Source organism: Triticum urartu, chromosome 4A (genome assembly GCF_056163025.1).
Source record: "Triticum urartu cultivar PI428250 chromosome 4A, HENAU_Tu73, whole genome shotgun sequence".
Classification (NCBI taxonomy): Eukaryota; Viridiplantae; Streptophyta; class Magnoliopsida; order Poales; family Poaceae; genus Triticum; species Triticum urartu.
Genome location: NC_141876.1, coordinates 498,756,391 through 498,778,089, shown reverse-complemented (window position 1 = coordinate 498,778,089; position 21,699 = coordinate 498,756,391). Strand labels below are relative to the sequence as shown.

The following is a 21,699-nucleotide window of genomic DNA, read 5'->3' as shown; positions in this document are numbered from 1 at the left end:
ACGGTCGTGTGTACTGCCCCGCTCGCCGAGATCATAGGCAGCCGGGATGCATCCGGCCGGGTGGCCAAATGGGCCATTGAGCTGGCCCCCTACGCGATCTTCTACCAGCCCCGCACCGCTATTAAGTCCCAGGCACTGGCCGACTTCCTCGTCGATTGGGCCGAAACCCAATACCTGCCACCGGCCCCCGACTCCACTCACTGGCGGATGCACTTCGATGGGTCCAAGATGCACACCGGCTTGGGAGCCGGCATCGTCCTCACCTCTCCCAAGGGCGACAAGCTCAAGTATACATTGCAAATTCATTTTGCCGCCTCCAACAATGTGGCGGAGTACGAGGCGCTCATACACGGGCTCCGGCTACCCAAAGAGATTGGCATCCGCCGGATCCTGTGCTATGGCAACTCGGATTTGGTGGTCCAACAGTCATCTGGCGACTGGGATGCCAAGGACGCAAACATGGCGAGCTATCGTTTCCTCGTCCAGCAAATCAGTGGATATTTTGAAGGATGTGAGTTGCTTCATGTACCACATGCCGACAACATGCAAGCAGATGCCCTGGCACGAGTAGGATCCACCCGGCAAGCTATACCAGCCGGCGTTTCTCTCCACCGCCTCCTCAAGCCGTCTATCAAGCTGTCTCCAGAATCTGATTCCATCTTCGTGCCGCCTGACCCCGACGCAGTCGGATCCGACTTGGGAAACCAAGCAGGCGGCGCAGGGACTCCAACAGGCGGCCTGGGGACTTCCATAGTAGCACTTGGCCCAGGGAATTCGGAACTCGGCCCGGGGCTACTGCAGCCGGCCCGGGGACTGCATCAACACAACAGGCGATGGCCGACTCCGACTCCAACTCTTCACCACCCAGCCCACCCGCCCCTATCACAGTGGCAGTCCTGACAATAGAAGAAGTCACCGCTCCATCATGGGCCCAGCCCATCCTCAACTTCTTAGTAAACAGAGAGCTGCCAACCGACGAGATCTCGGCAAGACAAGTTCAACGCCGAGCCGGAGCTTACACAATCATCAGCCGAGAACTTGTTAGGCGCAGCGTCACTGGAGTCTTCCAGCACTGCGTCGAACCAGAGAAGGGCATAGCAATCCTCACGGACATCCACCAAGGCGAATGCGGCCACCACGCAGCCTCAAGATCACTCGTCGCCAAAGCTTTTCGCCATGGATTCTTCTGGCCGACTGCTTTGGAAGACGCCAAGGAACTAGTCAAACACTGCAAAGGGTGCCAAGTTTTCAGCTCCAAGCAACACCTGCCGGCTTCTGCACTCAAGACCATCCCCCTCACCTGGCCCTTTGCCGTCTGGGGGATGGACATGGTGGGCCCGTTCAAGACGGCACGCGGCGGCATGACACATCTGCTCGTCGTTGTGGCCAAATTTACCAACTGGATTGAGGCAAAGCCGATCAAGAAGCTGAATGGGCCGACTGCCGTTACTTTCATCGCAGATATTACAACCCGGTATGGCATGCCGCATAGCATCATCACTGACAACGGCACAAATTTTGCAAAGGGAGCACTGGCACGTTTCTGTGCAATACACGGCATCCGGCTGGACCTAGCGTACGTTGCCCACCCGCAGTCAAACGGCCAGGTCGAGCGAGCAAACAGCCTCATTCTCTCCGGCATCAAGCCCCGACTGGTCATGCCACTGGAGCGTTCGGCCGGCTGTTGGCTCGACGAGCTGCCGGTCGTCCTCTGGAGTTTGCGCACTACCCCAAACAATTCAACCGGCTTCACCCCTTTCTTCCTTGTATATGGTGCCGAGGCTGTCATCCCAACTGACATCGAGTTCGACTCGCCTCGGGTCACCATGTAGATGGAGGCGGAAGCCAAGGAACCACGAGAAGACGATGTTGACCTGCTGGAAGAAGGCCGGCTGTTAGCCCTCAGTCGGTCCGCCATCTATCAGCAGGGTCTGCGCTGCTACCACAGCCGGAAGGTCAAGCCAAGATCTTTCCAAGAGGGCGATCTTGTGCTCCGGCTGATCCAGCGAACAGCCGGCCAGCACAAGCTCTCGGCCCCTTGGGAGGGCCCTTCATCATCAACAGAGCTTTAGGCAACAACTCCTACTACCTAATCGACGCGCAAAAGCCGAAGGCTGTATGATCGAAAGTATGTCTAGAGGGGGGGTGATTAGACTACTTGACCAAATAAAAACTTAACCTTTTCCCAATTTTAGTTCTTGGCAGATTTTAGCTATTGTAGGACAAGTCAAGCAATCATCACATAATTCAAGCAAGCATGCAAAGAGTATATTGGCAGCGGAAAGTAAAGCATGCAACTTGCAAGAATGTAAAGGGAAGGGTTTGGAGAATTCAAACGCAATTGGAGACACGGATGTTTTTCCCGTGGTTCGGATAGGTGGTGCTATCCTACATCCACGTTGATGGAGACTTCAACCCACAAAGGGTAACGGTTGCACGAGTCCACGGAGGGCTCCACCCACAAAGGGTAACGGTTGCGCGAGTCCACGAAGGGCTCCACCCACGAAGGGTCCACGAAGAAGCAACCACCCACAAAGGGTCCACGAAGTAGCAACCTTGTCTATCCCACCATGGCCATCGCCCACGAAGGACTTGCCTCACTAGCGGTAGATCTTCACGAAGTAGGCGATCTCCTTGCCCTTACAAACTCCTTGGTTCAACTCCACAATCTTGTCGGAGGCTCCCAAGTGACACCTAGCCAATCTAGGAGACACCACTCTCCAAGAAGTAACAAATGGTGTGTAGGTAATGAACTCCTTGCTCTTGTGCATCAAATGATAGTCTCCCCAACACTCAACTCTCTCTCATACGATTTGGATTTTGTGGAAAGAAGATTTGAGTGGAAAGCAACTTGGGAAGGCTAGAGATCAAGATTCATATGGTAGGAATGGAATATCTTGGTCTCAACACATGAGTAGGTGGTTCTCTCTCAGAACATATGAGTTGGAATTGTGTATGTGTTCTGATGGCTCTCTCCACGAATGAAGAGGAGGTGGAGGGGTATATATAGCCTCCACACAAAATCCAACCGTTACACACAGTTTTCCAATCTCGGTGGGACCGAATCAACAAACTCGGTCGGACCGAAAAGGTAAACCTAGTGACCGTTAGAGATTTTCGGTGGCACTGACATGCAACTCGGTAGGACCGATATGGTTAGGGTTTGGGCATAACGTAATCTCGGTGAGACCGATTTTGGTAATTAGCTAACCAGAGAGTTGGTCAGGCAAACTCGGTGGGACTGATTTGCTCTTTCGGTGAGACCGAAATGTTACAAAAAGGAAACACTGAATTTACATTGCAATCTCGGTGGGACCGATTCGCTCTTTCGGTGAGACAGAAAAGTTATGAAAGGGAAACAGAGAGTTTGCAATCCCATCTCGATGAGACCGAGATCCCTATCGGTAGAACCGAATTGCTAGGGTTTGGCAGTGGCTTATGACAAGTGAAACTCGGTGGTGCCGGATAGAAAGAATCGGTAGGACCGAGTTTGGCTTAGGGTTTAGGTCATATGTGGATATGGGAAAGTAGTTGAGGGTTTTGGAGCATATCACTAAGCACATGAAGCAAGAGGCTCATTAAGCAACACCTCATCCCTCCTTGATAGTATTGGCTTTTCCTAAAGACTCATTGTGATCTTGGATCACTAAAATATAAAATGAAGAGTCTTGAGCTTTTGAGCTTGAGCCAAACTTTTGTCCTTAGCATTTTGAGGGTTCCACTTTCACATCCATGCCATGCCAATCATTGAGCTTTCCTGAAATAGTCATCTTGGAATAGCATTAGCTCAATGAGCTATATGTTGTTATGAATTACCAAAACCACCTAGGGATAGTTGCACTTTCAATCTCCCCCTTTTTGGTAATTGATGACAACATATAGATCAAAGCTTCGACAAATGATAATAAGCATGAAATATATCGTCGCTTTGAGAAGTATGTGATAAGTAAGAGCTCCCCCTAAATTTGTGCATATTTAAAATTTGCTTTGGACTGCAAATGCACAAAGAGTTAGAGTCATGGGTTACTCTTCCATGTCACATACATCTTGGTGGAGCGCTTAAAATGATAAGAATGAAATACATGCACTCATCACCAAGAATAGTGAATGATCACATAAGATAGATAAGATAATAGCATTAAGCAAACATTAAGTGTAGCTTATGATCAAACACATGATCATGAATGTCTCACGAGCAATGACATAGTATCTCAAGCACTCAAAAGCAAACAAAGTTCGAAAAACCACCAAATAAAGCAAGAGAGAAAAAAGCAACACTCTCTCTCTCTCGAAGCCTATGATCTATACATTTTCTCCCCCTTTGGCAACAAGTTACCAAAAAGTTCCTAGAAAATGCATAGTGCTAGATCGACGCTCAGGCTTGATCTTCAGGTGGTGGTGGAGTCCGGATCACTCCAAGGACGAAGGCTTCCGTAGACGCTGAAGTAGACGCTGGAGTTCGAGCTGAAGTAGACGCTGGAGCAGGTTGGGTTGGTGCTATGGCTGGAGCTGAGGCGGTTGCTCTTGTGTCAGGAACTGGCACTGCAGACGACCTCGGACTTCTTGGCACTCTGGCAAAGGCATCAGTTGTAGTCCTGCCTCTCCTCTCCTGCATGTCATCCTGGAGCTGCTCCACTGTAGTCTGAATCTCTGTCACCTTGACATCCAAGTCATAGAACTTTTGTTCCATGATTCTCTCTAGGCTTGCCTGGTTCTGAGTTAGGGTGGCTAGTCCTGTCTCAATCCGCAGGGTGGATGCAATTAGGTAACCAAGCTGCTCTTGTTTGGTTTTCAAGAAATACTCAGATGCCTCCTCTTGAGTTGGCATCTTGGCAGCTTTCTCCTTCCTTGCCTTCTCCTTCTTTGCTTGTGCTTGTGCAGACGATGGTTCATTCTCAGTCATAACAACTTGATTATCTTCAAAATCTAGACGGATGGGCAGGTGTCCCTTGTCCAATAAGTATATGCCCGTGCCCATCTTGGAGTTAATGAGCTCCTGAATTTGTGGGGCATATCCACAACTCCTCTTCTGGTCTGCTGCAGTCCTCTTGATTGTTTCAATCATAAGGCTCATGACTTTGAATTTCTGTGGCATGTCAAAAATATGAAGCAAGTTGATCGCGTGGCCCCTGATCATCTTGTGATCTCTAGACTTGGGCAATAGGGTGTGCCTCAAAATCCAATTAATAGTTGGCAGCCCTGACAGAAGATAGTGCACTGAGCCAAACTTGAAAGTGTCAAGTGCTTCATTTGGAATTTCCTTGTACATATTGGACATAGAGTTGTGGTCCATCTTCTTCTTGGCATAAATGTCCAAGTCATCCTCATGCTCTTCAGGGGCATTGATGAGTTGTGCCCATTCAGCAACTGTAGATTGGTACCTCGTACCCTCAGACATCCAAGTTATCCTACCATCTGGATAAAAGTGTGCTGTGGAGTAGAATTGCATGATAAGCTCCTCATTCCACTTTGTGAGCTTTTACCCAACAAAGTCTGCAACTCCACAAGCACTAAAGCTGTCTTGCACTCCAGGGTAGTGCTCTTCGTTGTCCTTGATGTATTGCCAGTCAACCCATCTCATATCACAGACTATTGGCTTCTTATCAAGCAGCACTGTCTTATAGAAGTCCTGCTGTTCCTTGGTGTGAAATCTGTAATCCACAGCAGTTTTTATCCTTGAAGCATACGGGTCTGCTTCTCTCCACTTCCTGAGCCCTGAGTCTCTCCTGAGCTTCATATCCTCAGCCACAGGATGAGCATCGTTGTGGTCTGGGATCTTGGGCTTGAGTTTTCTGAGTACTTGCTCTTCATCATCTTCTTCTGCAGCTTCAGGCACTGGGGCCTTGTTCTTCTCAGTTACAGGTATGCTCCTTGTATTTCTCTTTGGTGCAAACTTGGGCTTGGAGGCAGCTTTGGGTGCTTCTTTGGGCTTAGATGTGGCAGCCCCTGTCCTGATAGCATCACCCATAAGCTTAGGTGCCTTAGGTGCTGGAGCAGCAACCTATTCTTCCTCTTCCTCTTCCATGATGGAAGTCTTTCCAAGCACTCTGGCTACGGTCTTCTTGACCCTTTCCTTCCTTTTCTTTCCTTCAGCAGCAACTGGCTCTTTGGGTGCAGGCTTTTCAGTTGAAGCCCTGGCCTTTGACATAGGCTGCCTGCCTGCTGGCCTTTTAACTTTCAGGCCTGGCTTTGTGCCTTGAGCTGAGCCATGTTCCTTCTCAAGCACTACTCTCTTTGAAGTTGCTTCCTCTTCTGCCACATAATCCTCATCCTCTGATTCTGAGGTTCTCTTCTTCCTTTGTCTGGTGACAGCTTTTGGCAGATTGCTAGGAGTGCTTCTGCTGCCATCATCTGAAGAGCTTGAGGGACTAATGCCCTCACTCATCTGCACTTGCTCTTCTAACATGTTCTGGCTATCACTCTGGTCTGACATGATGAACAAGCTGACTGCTGACCCTGTGAACAGTTTATAGATGAGGTAGAATAGATGAGCATCACAAAATGCAGAGATTTTTGCAAAAGAATGACTCAAAAACTTAGTTTTAGTTTCCCACTAAAATAATCTCGGATCTACCGATTTTCAAACTCGGTGATACCGAAGCAGTTTTGGAACCTAAACTAGTGAACTCGGTTGGACCGAGTCACAGTTCGGTGGCACCGAGACTGCTAGGGTTTCACAAAGTTCCAAAATCGGTCACACCGATAAGTAATTCTCGGTCAGACCGAGTCTCACTTGTGCAATGGCATAAGCCAAATCGGTGGGACCGAGTTTTTCAACTCGGTGGGTCCGAGATGGTTTCGGCGGAAACCTAAACCTAGAATTTTCGAATCAAACCTAATCTACGAGTTCATTGACTGGATAGAAGTTTATCAAACATGGCTAGAATCAATATGATCACAATGTGCTAGGAATCGGATTGGAGAATAGCACAAAGATCGAGTCCATACCCTAGTTCGGCGGAGACTCGCTACGGCGGCAACGGCGGGGTAGAATTCCCGTTGACGGCGATGGAAACCAGCGACTGGAGGCAGCTGGCGGCGAGAAGACGATCCGGAGACCACGTTGGCAGAGCAGGCTATCGCACGGGCGAAGGGGTTAGGAGAAATTTCCAAATTTTGCCCGTGACTATATATAGCCCGACCCTGTCGGTGTGACCGGGTGGAACGACTCGGTGGCACCGAGATGCAAAACTGTATACAGTTGTTGCAACTCGGTGTGACCGAAAGGTTCAAATCGGTTGCACCGAGATCGAAAACCTAGATCAACTTAATGATCTCGGTAGGACCGAAAGTGGGGTATCGGTCAGACCGAGAATCATAAAGAGGTTTTGGAAGTTTAAGTCTATGACGAATCGGGGACTCCGAGCGCTCCTCACACAGAGTGGTTCGAATCTGACTTGATCAAATTTTGTGATGTAGCATGAATAGAGTTTGAGACGAGAAAAGCATAGATAGCTAGAGGAGGTTCTTAGGTATTCTTGTCCATCCACTTGGCAAAAGGAAATAAAACCGAACAATCAAAACAACAAGTGGATGTCCTCGAATGAGTAAAATATGCAACCAGCATGCTCACACAATAAGATGGCAAATGAAATATGTGACAAGGCATGCATAACCAATTCTAGCATCTATCAAGCAATTTGCGATGACAAGGTCATCTATATATGAGTATATTGACTTAGGAGTCAAGTGAGAACACTTGATCATAGGTCATACTCATCGTTTAAGCTCAAGTGGGGTTACCACTTTTACATAAAGCATTGTTGTGTTCACATCTTTAGAGTTGCTTTAGCTCAAGTCTTAGAGTAAAGCTCCCCCTAGATGTGATATCCCCCCTTAGAGGGATGAACTAACCTCGGGTTTTGTCGATGATGACTTCATGTAGATGTTGAAGATGTGGATGCTCAATGTTGATGTAGATCACTTGGAGCTATCCATTTGAGTGAATTGCACTTTCAATACCTACATGGGTTAGTCCCACAAGGAAAAAACAAGGATATCCATAGACATAGAGTGATGCACACACAAGATGATGTCCATGAAAACTTTTAGGTTACCTTGTCCCTTGTCTTACCAACAAGAGGGTTTGTGACTCCTTGAACTAGTGCAAGATGTGGAAGTTGATTGCACTTGTTCTTGCCAAAATGATAAGAGTGAAGTATGTTGGCGGAGTCACCCTCAAGAACTCTCTAGTTCTTCTTCTTTTGGATCCACACCATCTTGATGGGAATCCTTGGAGTTGTAGTCGTACTTGATGAAGTGGAACTTGAAGTAGTCTTGGGAATCCACTTGACTAAGGTCTTAGGAGCTTCTTCAAATGCATCAATTTCCTCTTGAAGCTTGTCCTTGCCTTTTTGCTTGTAGTCTTGTGGTGGAAGATCATCTTGAGCTTGTGTCCCCTTGAAAGAAGTATCATACTTCTCTTGTTGAGGAACAAACTTTGTCTTGGGGTATTGATCTTCTTCCCACTCAACACCATTGGCATTGAACATTCGTTCAAAACCAACACCTTGATTCTTCCGGTGCATTCCTTGCTTGCGCACAATTTCCTCGAATTGCTTACTCCCGGCAAGGCTTTTGTACACTCCTTTCTCTATAATTCCCTTCAATAAGCTATTTTCTTGCTCAAGTGTAACTTGGCTAAGAGAATCATTAGTGGAATCAAGAGAACTACTAGAAGCAACAATATTGGATTTAGCATGATCATTGTTACTGCTAGAGGAAGAATCTTTCTTGTTCTTGTTACTAGACTTGACTTGAGGCATGTAAGTGGATAAGAGTAAACGCTTGGCAATGTAAGAAGAACTTTTCTTGCGGAGATCATCATTGATTGCTTTTAAGAACTCATGTTCTTGCTCAAGATTGAGCGTTTCAAAGCGTAATTTCTCATGAGCTCTTAAAAGTTCTCGATGATCTTCGAAGATAGTTTCATGAGCTAACTTAAGAGTGTTTAGTTCTTTAGTTAGAGCCTCAATCTTCTCCTTATCATTGTCATTCGTTTTATCTTGATTTGCATGATTAATTGACGTTTCATCATAGTATTCATCACTAGAGTTGTCAACAAGCAAATCATCACCTAACAAGTCATCTTCATCACTATTGAAATCAACATACTCGGGGTGTGTTACCTTAGGACCTTTGGCCATGAAGCATCTTCCAATTCCTTCATTTGGTGAGTCAAATATGTCGTAGGAGTTGGTTGACACAAGTGCTAGACCGGCAACACCTTCATCTTGAGTATCTTCGGAGTCGGAGTGGCTGTCGGAGTCGGAGCCGGATACCCATTCACCAACATGAGCTTGATGTCTTCGTTTTGTGTAGCTTCTTGATGATTTTTCCTTCCTTTCTGAATCCTTGCTTCTCCGTGAGTATCTTCGTTCATAACGATCATCTCTACTCCTTCTCTCTCTTGGTGGTGATTCTTTGCTTCTTCTTTTTGGAGAATCTTCTCTTCTCTTGTAGGGAGCCGTACACTCATTGGAATAGTGTCTGGGTCTTCCACAACTGTAGCAGTTTCGCTCTCGACTAGAAGATCTTTTGTCATTGTAGGACCTTGACTTGAAGCTTCTATCTTTGCTTCTACTCTTGTAGAACTTGTTGAAGTTCTTCACCATTAAGCTCAATTCTTCATTGAAGTTTTGTTTCTCACTTGATGATGTAGGGGCTTCACATGAGGCTTTGTAGGCACCACTTGATTTGTTGTGAAGTTCCTATTTATCCTTAAGTGACATCTCATGAGCAACAATTCTTCCAATCACCTCCGTTGGCTTGAGATCTTTGTAATTGGGCATCATTTGGATCAATGTGCACACGGTATCATATTTTCCATCCAAGGCTCTTAGAATCTTCTTGATGATGAATCTATCGGTCATCTCTTCACTTCCTAAGCCGGCAATCTCATTTGTGATGAGAGCAAGCCTAGAGTACATTTCAGCGACACCTTGACCATCCTTCATTTTGAACTTGTTAAGTTGACTTTGAAGCACATCCAACTTGGATTCCTTGACGGAGTCGGTACCTTCGTGCATATCAATCAAAGTGTCCCAAATTTCCTTTGCATTCTCAAGACGGCTGATTTTGTTGAATTCTTCGGGGCACAATCCGTTGAAGAGAATATCACAAGCTTGAGCATTGTATTGCAACATCTTCAACTCATCCGCGGTAGCTTCACGGTTTGGTTCTTTCCCATCAAAGAAGTCACCTTGCAAACCAACACACACAATAGCCCAAACGGCGGGGTTATGTCCAAGAATATGCATTTTCATTTTATGCTTCCAACTAGCAAAATTTCTACCATCAAAGTAAGGACCTCTACGGTGATAATTTCCCTCGCTAGATGCCATACTCTCCTAGGTTGTGAAACCAAGGCTATGACCACCAAAAGCTATGGAGATCAAAGCAAATGGAGACCAAAGCTCTGATACCACTTGTATGATCGAAAGTATGTCTAGAGGGGGGGTGATTAGACTACTTGACCAAATAAAAACTTAACCTTTTCCCAATTTTAGTTCTTGGCAGATTTTAGCTATTGTAGGACAAGTCAAGCAATCATCACATAATTCAAGCAAGCATGCAAAGAGTATATTGGCAGCGGAAAGTAAAGCATGCAACTTGCAATAATGTAAAGGGAAGGGTTTGGAGAATTCAAACGCAATTGGAGACACGCATGTTTTTCCCGTGGTTCGGATAGGTGGTGCTATCCTACATCCACGTTGATGGAGACTTCAACCCATAAAGGGTAACGGTTGCGCGAGTCCACGGAGGGCTCCACCCACAAAGGGTAACGGTTGCGCGAGTCCACGAAGGGCTCCACCCACGAAGGGTCCACGAAGAAGCAACCACCCACAAAGGGTCCACGAAGTAGCAACCTTGTCTATCCCACCATGGCCATCGCCCACGAAGGACTTGCCTCACTAGCGGTAGATCTTCACGAAGTAGGCGATCTCCTTGCCCTTACAAACTCCTTGGTTCAACTCCACAATCTTGTCGGAGGCTCCCAAGTGACACCTAGCCAATCTAGGAGACACCACTCTCCAAGAAGTAACAAATGGTGTGTAGGTAATGAACTCCTTGCTCTTGTGCTTCAAATGATAGTCTCCCCAACACTCAACTCTCTCTCATAGGATTTGGATTTTGTGGAAAGAAGATTTGAGTGGAAAGCAACTTGGGAAGGCTAGAGATCAAGATTCATATGGTAGGAATGGAATATCTTGGTCTAAACACATGAGTAGGTGGTTCTCTCTCAGAGCATATGAGTTGGAATTGTGTATGTGTTCTGATGGCTCTCTCTAGGAATGAAGAGGAGGTGGAGGGGTATATATAGCCTCCACACAAAATCCAACCGTTACACACACTTTTCCAATCTCGATGGGACCGAATCAACAAACTCGGTCGGACCGAAAAGGTAAACCTAGTGACCATTAGAGATTTTCGGTGGGACTGACATGCAACTCGGTAGGACCGATATGGTTAGGGTTTGGGCATAACGTAATCTCGGTGAGACCGATTACACAAACTCGGTGAGACTGATTTTGGTAATTAGCTAACCAGAGAGTTGGTCAGGCAAACTCGGTGGGACCGATTTGCTCTTTCGGTGAGACCGAAAAGTTACAAAAAGGAAACACTGAATTTACATTGCAATCTCGGTGGGACTGATTCGCTCTTTCGGTGAGACAGAAAAGTTATGAAAGGGAAACAGAGAGTTTGCAATCCCATCTCGGTGAGACCGAGATCCCTATCGGTAGAACCGAATTGCTAGGGTTTGGCAGTGGCTTATGACAAGTGAAACTCGGTGGCGCCGGATAGAAAGAATCGGTAGGACCGAGTTTGGCTTAGGGTTTAGGTCATATGTGGATATGGGAAAGTAGTTGAGGGTTTTGGAGCTTATCACTAAGCACATGAAGCAAGAGGCTCATTAAGCAACACCTCATCCCTCCTTGATAGTATTGGCTTTTCCTAAAGACTCATTGTGATCTTGGATCACTAAAATATAAAATGAAGAGTCTTGAGCTTTTGAGCTTGAGCCAAACTTTTGTACTTAGCATTTTGAGGGTTCCACTTTCACATCCATGCCATGTCAATCATTGAGCTTTCCTGAAATAGTCATCTTGGAATAGCATTAGCTCAATGAGCTATATGTTGTTATGAATTACCAAAACCACCTAGGGATAGTTGCACTTTCAAAGGCACGCAAGAGAGATGATTCCGGCAAGGAGTCGGAACGACCGTGGAACGCCAATCTCCTCCGAAGATTTTACAGTTAAAAAGCAGTACGTAGCACGCTACCTTTTGTACTAAGTACGAGACAAGGGGTGCCCCGAGGAGCACTCGGGGATTACCCTATTTTATCTATGAATGATGAGTATCACGCATACGATTATGTTACTACATTTGCTTTCTTCGTCCGACACCGGGTTCGACCAGTCGGCCCGGGGACTCGCCGCCTCAAGTTATATCTGAAGTGCCACCTGCAGTCAGACAAGTAGTGTGCCGGCACCCAAGCCCCCTCTTGCCAAAAGTTGCAGCTCGAAGAATCGACTGTCCGACTGGCAAGAGCCAAGGGCAGGAAAGGATGCCCACGCGAAAAATGGGTAAGGACCAACGAACTTATATAACGCGAGCCGGCCTCCCACCCCGCCAGCCGGCTACCAAAGTAGTCGGCTGGCCGGCTTCCCGTTCACCTTGCTGCAATCTGAGAAAGCTCCAGTACTTGCCTTCCGAAAACGACCAAGTCCTTCTCCGGCCACAGACTGCAGAGCAGCTGTCCGGCTGGGAAGGCGGCGGCCAAGGGAAGGCGGCAAAGGAAAAGGCCAAAGGATAAAAAGCAAACATAAACAGAAGCCAAACACATGCATAATATTTACACAAAAGACCTTTGAAAGGCCAGCATTAAACATAGTCTGAATACACCCCCAGTGGGTGGAACTGCGCAAATTTAAAGATTGTTCAAAAGAGTAACAAGCAGGAAAGCAAGGACAGCGGATCAGGCCAAAGGGACGACATGCGAGTTGGACAGGTTGGTGGAGTCGGCAGTGCCAGCTGGCGGAGTGACCGGCTGGCGAGTCTCAGCATCGTTGCTGGAGGCACGATCAAGCTGAGGCGGGCTTGTCGCTTCGCCGTCTGGCGCAACGTCTTCACCATCCTCTCCTTCTTCCCCTTCGCCCTCATCGCTGGAGGCAATCTCCTCCGCCGAGTCCTCACCTTCTGCCGGGTTCAGCCTGAACCACTCCTCTGGCTGAGCGACGCCGGCATCATCCATCTCATGGGCAAAGGCACTGGTGTCGGTGTACTCGGTGATCGCCGAGGCGCGCTGGACGATAGTCGGCCGCACCGCCTCCAGCTCCTCGTCAGCCTCCTGCCGCCAGGTGCTCAACTAGTCTAAGTTCAGCCCTGGATACCAGGCTCGGACGAACTCCAGTGCCTGCCCTGCGCCAGACTGGGCCGCTGACGCCTTCCAAGCCTCGAAGCGGCCGACTGCGACCTCCAGCCAGTCGGCAGTCCAACTTGGGGTGCGCGGAATCACCTCGCCAGGCCAGAGGGCGGCCAGCACTTGCGCCCCGGTGCGCTGAAGACGGCGGAGCATGCGGTGGGCCGGCTGCAGGTGGGCTTGAAGCCCCAGAAGCTGCTCCTCAAGTGAGCGGTTGGCACCCGACGTGATCTCGGCCCCCGCCTGCCGTCGCGCGTCATGGTAGGCCTCGATGGCTTGGGCGGCGGCGGCAGAGTAGCCGGGAAAGTAATTTGCACAAAGAGGAAAGCAGTGGCACAAAGTCAAAAAATGAATCAGATAGTAGGAGGCAGGCAAGGAAGCAAAGAAGAAGGCAGCCTACCGTCAATCAAGTCTTCCACCCGGCTGTAGCCTTGGCTCAGCGCATGCCTCGTCTCGGCCCAGTTGTCGCCTCGGTCTCATATTCGGCTTTAAGGGCGGCCTCGCTGTCCTGTGCCGCCTTCAGGGCCGCCTTGTGGCTCTCCTCCTGGTCGGCCAGCTTCTTGGCCAGGCGATCACGCTCCTGGGCCAGGGCGGCGCACTCGTCTTCCTTGACGCGAAGGGAGGACTGGGCTCCGCTTAGCTGGCTCCTCAAGTCAGCATTGGACCCTGCAAATATGAAGAAAGAAGTCATCAGGAAAAGATCCGACCTGACTACTCGGTAGTTGGCCCAAATCTCAGGGACTACACCCAGTGGGTGCGCTGACGCGCCCCCACTTAAAAGAAAAACGAAGCACTTACTCCAGCTCTCGGTCAGATCAGTGGCCTCTGATTCAACTCCTGGGCCTGGGAGTTGAAAGCGGCCGCGCGGAGGTTGTGATACTCCTCCAGATAAGACAAGGGACGCGAGTAAGAACAAGACGACAATCAAGCTTTCCAAGAAGTTCCAAGCCGCCTGCTCAGCAGCCGGCTCGGAACTTGGGGACTACACCCAGTGGGTGCGCTGACGCGCCCCCACGGAAGAAATCAAAAGCAATCGACAAAGAGCAGGAGGACTCACCCGAATAACCGATCGCGTCGTGAGAAACTCCTGGGTGTACTGCTTTAGCGCGGTGGCTTGGGCCTGAAGCCGGTTCCGGGCGTCCTGCGCCGCCACATTCAGCACGGTTGTCCCGCCGCCCGGCGTCCACCCGGACGAGCTATCGCTGGCCGCTTCTAGGTCCTGGGCCGACGAGCTGGCCTCCACGGTTTTATGCGCATACGGCGCTGAAGTCGCCTTCCCCATGTGCCGGCGAGGCGGCGACGAGATCACAAGATCCCCTCCCACAACCGGCTCGCCTCCAGCCGGCTGCACGGGCGGCACTTCAGGCCGGCTTCCTCGGTCCGCTCCAGTCGGCGGCGATGGCGCCACCTCCCTCTCCATCTCCGGCTGGCCACGGCCGGTCTCCTCCAACGGGGGCACAGGGGTGTCGGGAGCCGCGGCGCGGAGGGGAATGACGAACTGCGAAGGCTGGTTTTGCTGGGCCTCCGCCTCCCCTTCCGCATCTGCGGCCTCCGCCTGGGCCTTGGCAGCCGCGACGGCTCGCGCCTCCGCCGACTTCTGCTTCGCCTCTCGAGCCGCCCTCCGCTCCTCCGCCTCCCACTCCTCCCGCACTTCCCGTGCGTTCCGCTCCGTCGCCTCTAGGAGGTCGGCGCGGGGATCCACCCGGCGGGAGCTCGAAGACCCTCCCACGGCTCCGACTATGGAGGCAGCCGAGACCCGCCCAAGGGAAAGAGGGGCCCTGTTTGATAAATTGAGAAAAAGGGTTTGGAAAAACATCAACCGAAGAAGAAGAAAAAAGAAAGGCATGAGAATAGCAACACTTACGCTGAGACCGCCTGCGGCTGCTTCACCACCTTGCGAAAGCGGGCTGCCTTCGCGGCCGCCTCGTCCCGCTTGGTCGTCGCCGCGGTACTCTTGGGCTTCTTCGGCCGACTGCCGAAGTGGGTCGTCGCGGCCTGGCGCTTCTGCGCGCCTCCATGAGCAGCCGACCCTGCAGATGGGCCCGCGCCTTGGTGATCGGGCGCCGGTCAGCGGCGCGGAATGACTTCGGCCTCGTCGTCATCTTGCCAGTCCTCAAAGGCGGACCCGAACACGGACCCGCCTGCGTCGCCGCCTTCCCCCGCGACGTCGTCTTCCATGGCGGCCGCCCCTAGGTCCGGGTAGTCTACATCGTCCATCATATGGTCGGGGAGGAACTGGCGTTCCACCCCCGCGGCCCCGGCTGCTGGCGGAAGCACGGGGTTCTTCCAAAGAAAAGACGGCTAGTCAGGAGTCGGCCACCATGAACTCGGCAACAAGCAAAGAAAAAAAAGAAGAGAAGCTTACCATAGGCGGAGGATTGGCGCGAGAATATGGCTCCTTGCCATACTGCCACTCCTCGATGAGCTTGCAGTTGGAAATATAATTCACCATATAAGACACCTCGGTGTGAGGCATCTCCTTGGAGCTTAGCCGGCACGGGTCGAAGCGGCCGCTCATCTGGCCGATCATGTGAGGTCGGCCCTGGAGCGGAAGCACCCAGCGCTCCATGAAGGCAGCCACCAGGTCGACCCCGGATAGACCCTCCGACTGGATCATCACCCGGAGCCGGGCAATGGAGGCGGCCCCGCCCGGATACTTTTTGATTTTTCACCAGTCTTACTTGGATTTTGAAAAAAAATCCAACTTTTTGGCACAAATAAACATGTTTTTTTGCTTCCATGAGATGTACGATTTTGTTTCCATGGAAGCAAAACCATGCATCTTGCAAAAATAAAACCATGCCACCCATGGAAGGAAAAAAACCGGAAGGACCATGAAGGCTGCCTCCCAGCCGGCGGGCCAGCTACGTAAGCCGGCAGGTTGACGAAGTCGCCTTGCGGAGCGATATTCTTCACGTAGAAGTAAGACTTCTGCCATAGCTTCACAGACTGGATCAGTGGGATGGACGGAAACGGGTTGTTGTCGCCCGTCCTCCGCATGGCGATGAAGGCGTCGCATGGGGCGGGCACGCCTGCAACAATAGTGCCAAGCTTGCACTGGAAGAACTCTCCCCACAGTTCAAGGGTGGGGAGGACGCCAAGAAAACCCTCGCACAGGGTGACGAAGGCCGATAGCAGCATCACCGCGTTGGGAGTGAGGTGATGCGGCTGGAGATGATAGAATTCGAGGAAGGAGCGGAAGAACCCACTCGCCGGCAGGCCAAAGCCGCGCAGGAAATGCGAGCGGAAGATTACCCGCTCGTCCTCTTCCGGTGCCGGTGAGATCTCCCTCTCCGGCGCGAGACGGACCCGCACGTGGTCCGCGCCCGGCAGCCGCCGTGTCCGGCGGAGAAAGTCAACGTGGTCGTCGTGGACATTGGAGCCGTCCCAGGAGCTCGACAGCGCCATGAGAATGGCGCGGCGACGAGAAAGATGCGGCGATGGAGAGACACGTGACCCTGCCGCGGCAAAGCAACAGCGAGCCAAGGAGGTTGGCGGAAGAGTCGGGCGGCGGCGGGGAGTTGTGGCGGCAGAGAAGAAGAAATGGAAGGGGCGGGGCGAGGGCGAGCGTGCGAGCGTTTGCCGCTCCCCCTCCTCCCCCTACTTATAAGCCTCGTACGGCGAAGCCGAGGAGGCGAGGCGTGGGGGAACGTGGGATTAACTGCGCCCACTCCCCCCACGTCCTGCGCTTGTTGCGTTTCCACGGCATGTGGCAACCGCCGTAGGGAGGTGCGCGGTCCGGCCGGGCCGCAGAAGATCCGAGCGTGGGCCATGGCCCGGTAGTGGCGGGCCCCTGACTACGGCGGTGTCCTGTCGCGCGCGTGGGCTGGCAGGCCCGTCCAGCCACTGGGTGCCACATGGCGCGCGGGCGGTCAGCCCGCAGCCTAACTCGCGCGCCACTTGGTTCCCGCCCACGAACTTCGACGCCCTCCAAAAGACGGCGCACCTAATCAAAGCCGGCTCCGGCTCCTCAAGACATGAAGCTGTTTGAGCTTCTCGACTCCTTTTTCTGCCTCGGAGCCCAACCAGCTTCGGGGACTACTGACGGAGTAAATGACCATGGGTAGCCTAGCCGGCTCCCCCTGGCACTTCAGAAAAATTATAGGCCGATCGAGCCTTCAAGCTTCCAAGACGTGGGGCCGCCTTCCTCCAGCCGACTGCCCCTCAAGCCGGCTGTGCGAAGGCGGCCTAGGCCTAAAAACTCCAAGAAGAAAGCCCCAAGAGGGCCAGCTCCATGAAGCCGGCCACAAGAAGGCCGACTCCAAGAAGCCCCCCCCCCTAGTAGGCGGCCCAGATCGTGCCCTCAAAATCTGCACCCACATAACGGCGATGAGATGGGGCGTGGCTACAGCGAAACCTACCACCCTCGAATCCCGGAGCACGCCTGGCCACGGTACGCCGTACGGGCAGCCATCACCCGTTCAGCGCGGCACTGTTGCCATATTGACCATGATGTCACCCACGGCGAGCCGTCAGTACGACCCGTGGGTGGCGGGTCCCATCCGTCATGGAGACACCCGAAGGCGGCCGGGCCACCCCTAGTCGGCCTGGGGTATGGCCAATTCCCAGTAACCGGCCAGTCCACTCCCTCGAAGGAGGTGCCCCATTATGGAGATAAGACGAGGTAAGGCTACAGTGACAAGCCGCCCGACGGTGGCACTGTAGCCATGCTTGCCAAGATGAAGCCCTCGCCACTAAGGGCGGGGCCACAGTAACCAGCCCCCGACAAAGCCCTCGAGCGGTGGGGCCGGCCTGTCGACCAGAGGATCAGCAGCCGGCGGGGCCCACCAGTCGGGGAACAAGCCGGTGGGCATAGACACAGACGGCTAGGGCCCACGCCAGTCGGATTACCATTGTACCCCTGGGGGTAGGCCTATATAAACCCCCCAGGACACCCATGCAGGGAGATCTCTCTTTCGATAGTTTTAGACACCACAAGGAGAAGAGGAGCGGGCTGGCCTTGCCCTCCTTCATCCTTTCACCGAACAGCTCAAGGAGCATCCTGTAGCTACCCTTCGAGCTAGTGATCATGCGGAGACCCCGCAGAGCAGCATTAGGGGTGTTATCTCCACGGAGAGCCCTGAAGCTAGGTAAGATTCGCCGGCGTGCATGTCTTCGCCTTATCCCGTTTCTAGGCACCGGCGATGTTTTATTGGCTCCCATAATGATAAGCCATCCATTGGCATATGTCGCACCAACCACCCGACAGTCGTGAAACCCCTCAAGTGTGAACCTCAAGGGTGGATCCTCTTATGTTCACCTTGATGATTACATCGAGTGGAATTCACCGGGGGTGATTCCTCGGGTTTTCCCCTTGATGTTTGGACACACGGATACTTGGACTTTACAGCTGTTACATGGAAAGGCGGGTCGACCCTGAGGGGTACCCATGAGTGATGTGGAGACGGGTTGACCTGGAGGGTACCCGAGAGTTGAACACAAGGCGTGGCCGGGCATTCTTAGCCCTTTTCGCAAGTACTCGAGATGGGGCGACGGGGTCACATCTTTCATGAGTCTCTGCTCGTGACCGCACTACCAACGCACTAATGGTTTGGATATTTGATCTGAGGGGCCTCTGGCCTGATAGCACTAACCATCACGTGGGCATAGTATGGGCGTTCTGCGTCGTATACATCAGCCGAAGCTTAATAGACGTCAGTGACTGAGCGGCACACGCCGGGTTGGACTGGTAAGCTCCTGCCTTGTTTAAGGAGGTAGCTAGGTCTGCTCACCAGCCGCGTAAACGTGCAGGAGTTCCTGGGGATATGGCCCATGACCCCTGGGGGCATAGGCTTAGTTCGGCGTGCTGACCTCTCTATTAAGCCTAGGTCGGGTTGCGATGTATTGTTTGGCCGAGGCCGGGCATGACCCAGGAAAGTGTGTCCGGCCGGAGTTAATCGAGCGTGGTGGGTAAGTTGGTGCACCCCTGCAGGGAAGAAAACATCTATCGATAGCCTGTCCTACGGTAATGGACACTTGGAGTTGTATCCCGATTGATACAACTAGAACTAGATACTTGAGGTGATAACTGGATAGTATGGCTCTGGGACTGCTTTCTCGCAGGGAGTCGAGAAAGGATCTCTGGCCGAGGTTGATAACACTACTACTACTTTACATTATGTTGGTTTGTACTCTTCTATATGTTGCAAGATGCTTGAAGATGCTAGTCTTCGATAGGCTAGGCTTTTCCCTTCTCTTCTGGCATTCTGTAGTTTAGTCCATAGATACATCCCTTTTCCTTTGATACAGATGCATACTTAGTTTAGATCTAATGTAAGTATTGCGAGTACTTTGGATGAGTACTCATGGTTGCTTTGCTACCAGTTTTTCCCCTATACCTGGTTGTTGCGACCAGGTGACGGATCCCAGGAGCCAGACGACACCACTGATGACTACTACTACCCCGAGGGTGCCTACTACGTGATGGCCGCTGATGACCTGGAGTAGTTAGGAGGCTCCCAGGCAGGAGGCCTTGCCTTTTCGATCAATGTTGCTTTTGTGCTAGCCTTCTTAAGGAAAACTTGTTTAACTCATGTCTGTACTCAGATATTGTTGCTTCCGCTGACTCTTGTGTATTCGAGCTTATGTATTCGAGCCCTCGAGGCCCCTGGCTTGTAATATAAAGCTTTTATTTTTTTATTTGTGTCTAGAGTTGTGTTGTGATATCTTCCCGTGAGTCCTTGATCTTGATCGTACACATTTGCATGTATGATTAGTGTATGATTGAATCGAGGGCGTTACATTATATGCACTGGAGAATGTGCATGTAGTTCAAATTTGAATTATGCGCATAAAATGCCTCGAAAACCCAGTTAATGTGTAAAAATGTCCAAACTAACCCTGAAAAATTCCAAAATTGAACACAACACTCTTGTTGTTTTATGTTGACACTCGAAAAATTTCGAAAGAAATAAGAGGCAACAAATATCGTTTCGTCCCCAAAGGTGGCACGTTCCCTACCGAAACCATCACGCTTGTTGTGAGAAGCTCTGGTGAAAGCACAAGTGCTCCCTAGGTGATTTTGATAATTAATGACAACATATCTCTTGTTGGACTAATACTTTTACCTAGTATATTTCAGACAAGTTCAACAAATTAAGTGGCATGGACTAAAGGATGTGGAACCCCTTCAAGATGCTAAGGACAAAGGATTAGCTCAAGCTTCAAGATCAAGACTCTACATTTTCTATTTTAGTGATCCAAGATCACATTGAGTCTATAGGAAAAGCCAATACTATCAAGGAGGGATGAGGTGTTGCTTAATGAGGTTCTTGCTTCATAGTGCTTAATGATATGCTCCAAAACCCTCAACTACCTTCCCACATCCATATATGACCTAAACCAAAAGTCAAACTCGGCCCCACCGATTCTTTCTATCTGAAACCACCGAGTTCAGTTGACATAGCCACTGCCAGAAACCCTAATCAGTTCAGTCTCACCAATGGGATATCGGTCTCACCGAGATGGGCTTGCAAACTCTCTGTTACTTGTTGCAACATTTTCGGTCCCACTGAGATATGCAATCAGCCCCACCGAGTTTGCTTGGCCAACTCTCTGTTTCGCTTATTACCTAAATCGGTCCCACCGAGTTTGAGTAATTGGTCAAACCGAGTTTTGGATTTACCCTAACCCTAGCACATCGATCCTACCGAGTTGATCCAGTCGGTCCCACCGAAAACCCTAACGGTCACTAGGTTTGCTAAATCGGTCCGACCGAGTTTCTCAATTCGGTCTCACCGAGATTGGTAAATTGTGTGTAACGGTTAGATTTTGTGTGGAGGCTATATATACCCCTCCACCCACTCTTCATTCGTGGAGAGAGCCATCAGAACATACCTACACTTCCAATACACATTTTTTGAGAGAGAACCACCTACTCATGTGTTGAGGCCAAGATATTCCATTCCCACCATATGAATCTTGATCTCTAGCCTTCCCCAAGTTGCTTTCCACTCAAATCTTATTTCCACCAAATCCATATCCTGTGAGAGAGAGTTGAGTGTTGGGGAGACAATCATTTGAAGCACAAGAGCAAGGAGTTCATCATCAACACACCATTTGTTACTTCTTGGAGAGTGGTGTTTCCTAGATTGGCTAGGTGTCACTTGGGAGCCTCTGACAAGATTGTGGAGTTGAACCAAGGAGTTTGTAAGGGCAAGGAGATCGCCTACTTCGTGAAGATCTACCGCTAGTGAGGCAAGTCCTTCGTGGGCGATGGCCATGATGGGATAGACAAGGTTGCTTCTTCGTGGACCCTTCGTGGGTGGAGCCCT

General features: G+C 50.7%; 2 protein-coding genes across 2 annotated transcripts; one reads left to right on the top strand and one right to left on the bottom strand.

Annotated features, from left to right (window-relative positions):
* Positions 1-228: 228 nt before the first annotated feature.
* On the top strand, positions 229-13,381 carry LOC147976296 (uncharacterized). Its single transcript, XM_087520813.1, has 3 exons — positions 229-753; positions 831-1,655; positions 12,941-13,381. Exons 1-3 carry the CDS (start codon positions 229-231, stop codon positions 13,379-13,381), a joined length of 1,791 nt encoding a protein of 596 aa, XP_087376939.1.
* Positions 13,382-14,074: 693 nt separating this feature from the next.
* On the bottom strand, positions 14,075-16,834 carry LOC147976295 (uncharacterized). Its single transcript, XM_087520812.1, has 5 exons — positions 16,239-16,834; positions 15,792-16,083; positions 15,512-15,709; positions 14,484-15,065; positions 14,075-14,092 (listed from the first exon to the last, which is right to left on the bottom strand). Exons 1-5 carry the CDS (start codon positions 16,832-16,834, stop codon positions 14,075-14,077), a joined length of 1,686 nt encoding a protein of 561 aa, XP_087376938.1.
* Between the last annotated feature and the right edge of the window lie 4,865 nt (positions 16,835-21,699).